Source organism: Leguminivora glycinivorella, chromosome 15 (assembly GCF_023078275.1).
Source record: "Leguminivora glycinivorella isolate SPB_JAAS2020 chromosome 15, LegGlyc_1.1, whole genome shotgun sequence".
In the NCBI taxonomy this organism is placed as follows: domain Eukaryota; kingdom Metazoa; phylum Arthropoda; class Insecta; order Lepidoptera; family Tortricidae; genus Leguminivora; species Leguminivora glycinivorella.
Window position 1 is genome coordinate 2,350,799 of NC_062985.1, and position 6,289 is coordinate 2,357,087.

The 6,289-nt window shown below is 41.9% G+C and overlaps 1 protein-coding gene across 1 annotated transcript; it reads left to right on the forward strand.

Moving 5' to 3' along the window:
• Nucleotides 1–1,250: 1,250 nt before the first annotated feature.
• On the forward strand, nucleotides 1,251–5,547 carry LOC125233995. The gene is made up of 2 exons (XM_048140174.1): nucleotides 1,251–2,034; nucleotides 4,574–5,547. Exons 1-2 carry the CDS (start codon nucleotides 1,771–1,773, stop codon nucleotides 5,441–5,443), a joined length of 1,134 nt encoding a protein of 377 aa, XP_047996131.1. The 5' UTR covers nucleotides 1,251–1,770; the 3' UTR covers nucleotides 5,444–5,547.
• The last annotated feature ends 742 nt before the right edge of the window (nucleotides 5,548–6,289 follow it).

Genomic DNA, 6,289 nt, shown 5'->3' on the forward strand with positions numbered 1-6,289 from the left:
ATATATAATTTATTTTTTTTTGCCAGTTCTTTTTACCATTATGAGTAGCCCGTCTAAAGTCACCTGTCCCTATTGCCCGGGTTCTCCTAAACTTTATGTTGTGCCTAGAGGTCTAAACGTCCATATTACAAAGGTCCATAGGGATGTTGCTTCACAGGACCGAAATACCCTGGGGGTTCCTGGGCCCAGCGCAAGCGCTCAAATGCCCACAAACAACAGCAGCAGTTCTTCGCGGGTGGCGTCTACATCTGCTCCTCAGGTTTGCCTGGATACATTGGGCGAACTTAAAGGGAAGGTCAATGTTTTAAAACATATTCCTAAAGGGGCAAGATGTTTGGTTGCAGGGAAATTGTGTGAGGTCATTGACAGGTGCATACGGTCCAATGCTGTTGAAGATTGGTTTACTCTGTTGACGTTCTCATTTTCGGTACTTAGGGTTCCTGAAAAAGGTACGAAATCGTTAACGTCTAAAGTTAAAGAAAACGTAGACTGTACAGCATTGTTTTTTCCGGAGAATACTTCGCGGAAGTCAAGGTCTTTGGTGCAAAATATAGAAAGTAAGGTGCACGATGGGGACCTGAGAGGCGCAGTTCGCTTACTTTTGTCAGATTCATCACTAGCGCCTACCAATGAGGAAACTGTGACGTCTCTCCGCGAGAAGCATCCAGCACCTTCTAGACCACTCGTAGTGCCCCCTGCGCCAGAGGTTCCGGTTGATCCCATAACAGTGACAGTGCCAGAGGTAAAGGAGGCAATAGCGGGTTTTTATAATGGATCGGCGGCCGGGTTAGACGGTTTGCGTCCGCAACACTTAAAAGAGTTAACGTCTTGTACGTCGGGCAGCAACGGTCCTCGTCTACTAGAATCGTTGACGAAGTTGTGCAACTTTCTGTTAAGGGGCTCGCTTAACCCTATAATTTGTCCATATATGTATGGCGCGTCACTGTGTGCCCTTGCGAAAAAGGATGGGGGTATCAGGCCCATTGCCGTGGGATGCACAATTCGACGCCTTGCAGCCAAGCTTTGCTGTCGGGCTGTTAGGGACCGAATGGCAACTTATTTTCGGCCTGTTCAGATAGGTTTTGGGACCGCGCGGGGATGTGAGGCAGCGATTCATGCCACTCGGGCATATGCACTCGCGAATGAAGGGTCAGATGCGGTTATTCTTAAAGTAGATATTAAGAATGCGTTCAACAGCGTTGAAAGAGACGTCATTCTAAATGAAGTAGCGAACCAGGTGCCCTCCTCTTTCCATTTCTGCACCAATGCTATTCGACACCGAGCAACTTACTTTTTAATGGGACCACCATTTCGTCGCAGGTTGGTGCTCAGCAGGGTGATCCGTTAGGACCTCTTATATTTTGCTTGGCAATTCAGAAAGTTGTTTCTTCTCTGGATTCACCCCTAAATGTTTGGTACTTGGACGATGGGACTATTGGGGGTAGTCCAGAGACAGTGTTGAATGACCTTCATAAACTCGTGCCAGCGTTGAGGGAGATAGGTCTGGAGGTGAACCCTGCTAAGTGCGAGCTTTTTTGCTGCGACTCGTCTGTTGGTGTACGGACAGATTTTGAAGAGGTGTTGCCCGGCTTGCGGTACCTTCAGAAATCTTCTTTGTGCCTTTTAGGAGCGCCAATTTTTCCTGAGGGTGTCGGTGCTGCACTTGAAGATAAAAGGTTAGCGTTGGTTCGGGCCAAGGAACACCTGGGAAACTTGTCTGCGCATGTTGCGCTTATTCTGCTGCGGAACTGTTTTGCTGCACCGCGTATAATGTACATTCTAAGAACAGCTCCAACCTGGTTGTTTCAATCTGAAGTCGCAGCGTTAGACGAGACAATCAAGGGGGTGCTTGAATCCATCTTGAATGTACATTTGGATGAAACGCAGTGGTGTCAAGCAGCCCTTCCAGTCCGTCACGGTGGGTTGGGAATACGGCGCTGTAGAGAGTTGGGAGTGGTGGCATTTCTTGCTTCGGCTCACGGGACATTGGGTCTTGTTGCTCGGATCTTATCTAACAATGGTGACATTACCCAGGTAGTAAAGCGGCGCAATTGAAAAAAGTCGTCTAGTTTTGAAGTTGATGTGACTGGAGAGTATACTGCTGACAAGTGGTATCGTTGTAATCGGTAGACTTTACTGAGTACGAAATAATGACTTGTCACTTTCTCAGACTGTGGGGGGGTTAACTATGACGTCACAAAGATCGCGGTCCCGGGTTTCAATTTTTTGCCAATTTGTCTAGAACCCCTTATCCAATTTTGAAAAATGAGGTGTCGATTGAAAGCGTATAACATGCTGATTAAGATTTATTATATGTGAAGAGTATAGTTTTGTTAGTTATTTTTTAATTAATAATAATGCAAAAAATACTTTTTTTTTACTCTCTTTTTTGATTTTTGTGACTCAAAAAGGCAATGAAAACGGCCACTTAGCTAAAAAATATGTTATATAAATCATTTAACTACATTATTAAGCTATCTGTTGCTTTTTAAATTTCTACGATCGGATAATAAATAAGCAAACTACAACCACATACCTGTAGGCGGGGAGTATCGCTTGACACGCGTTCCCATACATTCGGCGTCTACCAAATTACACCTCGCGCAAAATTCGTTTCAAGCAGATATACCTCTAATCTTATTCATCGTAACCTATCAATATTGGTATCATTTGAAAGTACAATTAAAGTACTTTAAGAAACAATGTCAATCATTTTCATAAAATCAATAATCGCCAGTCTGTGGTGGTTACAAAGGAAAAAAGTGGGTATGCAATTTGACTGGTTTCCTAGGTTTGATACCCTAGACGAGTTTAAAAGGGGAGGTAAAGGTGACATATGGGTTTTTCTCTGGCCTAAAAGCTATACAGAGGGTCAGGGGATAAAAAAACTAGGGTTTAAGTTTAGTTTTAAGTTATTTTTTCTTTTATTTGTTGATTTTATTGTGTTTAATTTTTTTGTAATTTTATCAAGGATACACATTGGTTTCTTTTGCTGAAAATTCCCTTTTTTATGAGAAATGTTATGAACTTCATGGCATTTTCCGATAGAGACTAAAATTAACTTTCAAATAAGGCCACATAGTCATACTGATACATAGTCATACCCTTAATATTATACAGAGTGGGGCCTGTAACAAAGGCGAATAATTGAACACTAGGCTATTCTCCTTATACTGATCAACATTTGTTCGGCGACTTTTAAAAATAACTTGTATTTTGATTTTTATCACCCTTGAAAGTTTTTTCTAAGAGGTAATGTATTGCGAATTCTGTTAAGTCTAAAGTGTGACAGACAACGTCAATGACAACAATAATGGCGTACATTGAAGCTAATATTTATTTTGTATGAAAAATTAAAAATTTAAAGACTTCATAATTTTTAAAAGTCACTTAACAAATGTTGATCAGTATAAGGAGAATAGCCTACATTTCAATTATTCGCCTTTGTTACAGGCCCCACTCTGTATAAGTAAAAGTATGACTATGTGGCCTACTGATACATAGTCATACCCTTAATATTATATAAGTAAAAGTATGTCTATGTGGCCTTATTTGAAAGTTAATTTTAGTCTCTATCGGAAAAAGCCATAAAATTCATAACATTTCTCATAAAAAAGGCAACTTTTAGCAAAAGAAACCAACGTGTATCCTTGATAAAATTACAAAAAAATTTAACACAATAAAATCAACAAATAAAGGAAAAAATAACTTAAAACTAAACTTAAACCCTAGTTTTTTCTCCCCTGACCCTCTGTGTAGCTTTTAGGCCAGAGAAAAACCCATATGTCACCTTTACCTCCCCTTTTAAACTCGTCTAGGGTATCAAACCTAGGAAACCAGTCAAATTGCATACCCACTTTTTCCTTTGTAACCACCACAGACTGGCGATTATTGATTTAAAAAAAATGATTGACATTGTTTTTTAAACTACTTTAATTGTGCTTTCAAATGATATCAATATTGATAGGTTACGATGAATAAGATTAGAGGTGTATCTGCTTGAAACGAATTTTGCGCGAGGTGTAATTTGGTAGACGCCGAATGTATGGGAACGCGTGTCAAGCGGTACTCCCCGCCTACAGGTATGTGGTTGTAGTTTGCTCATTTATTATCCGATCGTAGAAATTCAAAAAGCAACAGATAGCTTAATAATGTAGTTAAATGATTTATATAACATATTTTTAGCTAAGTGGCCGTTTTCATTGCCTTTTTGAGTCACAAAAATCAAAAAAGAGAGTAAAAAAAACGTATTTTTTGCATTATTGTTAAATAAAAAATAACTAACAAAACTATACTTTTCACATATAATAAATCTTAATCAGCATGTTATACGCTTTCAATCGACACATCATTTTTCAAAATTGGATAAGGGGTTCTAGACAAATTGGCAAAAAAATTAAACCCGGGACCGCGATCTTTGTGACGTCATAGTTAACCCCCCCACAGTCTGAGAAAGTGACAAGTCATTATTTCGTACTCAGTAAAGTGTACCGATCACAACGATACCACTTGTCAGCAGTATACTCTCCAGTCACATCAACTTTTCCCGAGACCCTCTCGCCGCTCTACTAAGGTACCGTTTGCTTCGGAGGCGTTAGCCAAGTGGACTACTTTCTACGGTGGCGGGGATCAGCCCGAAAATCCCATTGTGCAGAGGGGCTGGGACGACATGTTGTGCAAGAAGACTGTTGCAAACATGCTAGAGGGAGCGGTGGGATCCAACTTGGCCCGCCTTAAAGCCGCTTCTAGGGTTGAGTCAGGGGCGTGGCTGCACGCATTACCTTCCCCGTCACTGGGCACGCTTTTGGACAATGACTCCTTAAGGATCGCGGTGGCCTTGCGATTGGGGTGTAAGGTGTGCGAGGCGCATCGGTGCGTTTGCGGGGTCATGGTTGAGGAAGACGGTCACCATGGTCTCAGCTGCTTGAAGTGCGCGGGACGTTTCTCGAGGCATCATGCTATCAATGATGCAATCCGCCGGGCTTTGGTGTCGGCCAACGTTCCTTGCGTTTTGGAACCTCCAGGGTTGTGCCGCACGGATGGAAAGAGGCCTGACGGTCTGACATTGGTTCCATGGCAGAAGGGTCGGTGTCTCTTATGGGACGCGACGTGCGTCAGCACGTTTGCGCCGTCCCACTTGAACCTTACGGTTAGGTCTGCAGGGTCAGCCGCGGAGTATGCGGCCAAAATGAAGCATGCCAAATACTCTGCCCTGGAACCAATGTACGACTTTGTGCCAGTCGCAGTCGAAACTGCGGGACCTTGGGCTCTGGAGGCGAAGGAGTTCATAAGGGATTTGGGCCGGCGGCTAAGGGACAAGGGATGTGACCCTCGGTCCGGATCGTACCTGGTCCAACAGATCTCATTGGCTATTCAGCGTGGTAACGCTGCCGGTGTGATGGGGACATTTGAACCGGGTACGATTCGGGACGGTTTTATTTAGCTTAAAGTAAATATTTTATGTGTGACGAAGCCTGTTGCGGATATCATCATTGGTTTGTTTGACGAAGCATGTTGTTGATTTGGATTTGTGGCCACATGACGAAGCCTGCGTTGCGGATGAATTTTCACTTTGTAAACATATTAGATATAGATTTGAGTGATAAAATATTAAATTTACATAAAATTAATTAAGTATTAATAGTATAACTCAATCGTACCTTACCTAATAAAATCAGCAAAATAACATTCAAGTACTTATGTACAATTTTTATCACGCCTAGTCTGCATAAAGAGCGTATGAAATACTCAACCCTTTAATGTTTGTGTGTCATGCTTTACTACGCGAGCTCAGTGGCGCCCTCATTACGCTTCCTTTGATCTCTGTCGCGCCGCCTTTATATGTACACCACATATTACCTCTATAGTAAACACTACGCTCATATACTAAGTACTTATTTATGTTTATGATCAAAATACTTTGATTGAAACTATTTTAGTTTAGTTGAAACGTATAATTTAAGTGGATTTTAGTAATGGTAGTCATCATTCTCTTGCCCTTATCCCAGTCACTTGGGGTCGGCGCAGCATGTCTTCCTCTTCCATACATCTCTGTCACTCGTCATCTCATCATTAACTTGTTTTAGTTCCATATCATGTCTCACACAGTCCATCCACCTCTTCTTCGGTTTTCTCCTCCCGTTACTTCCACCACCTTCCACATTCATTCGTAATACCTTTCTCGTCACATGCCTTTTAGTAATGGTAGTAAGATTATAATAATCCATACTGTGTGTGTCTGTTTGTCCGTCTTTTACGGCAAAACGGAGCGACGAATTGACGTGATTTT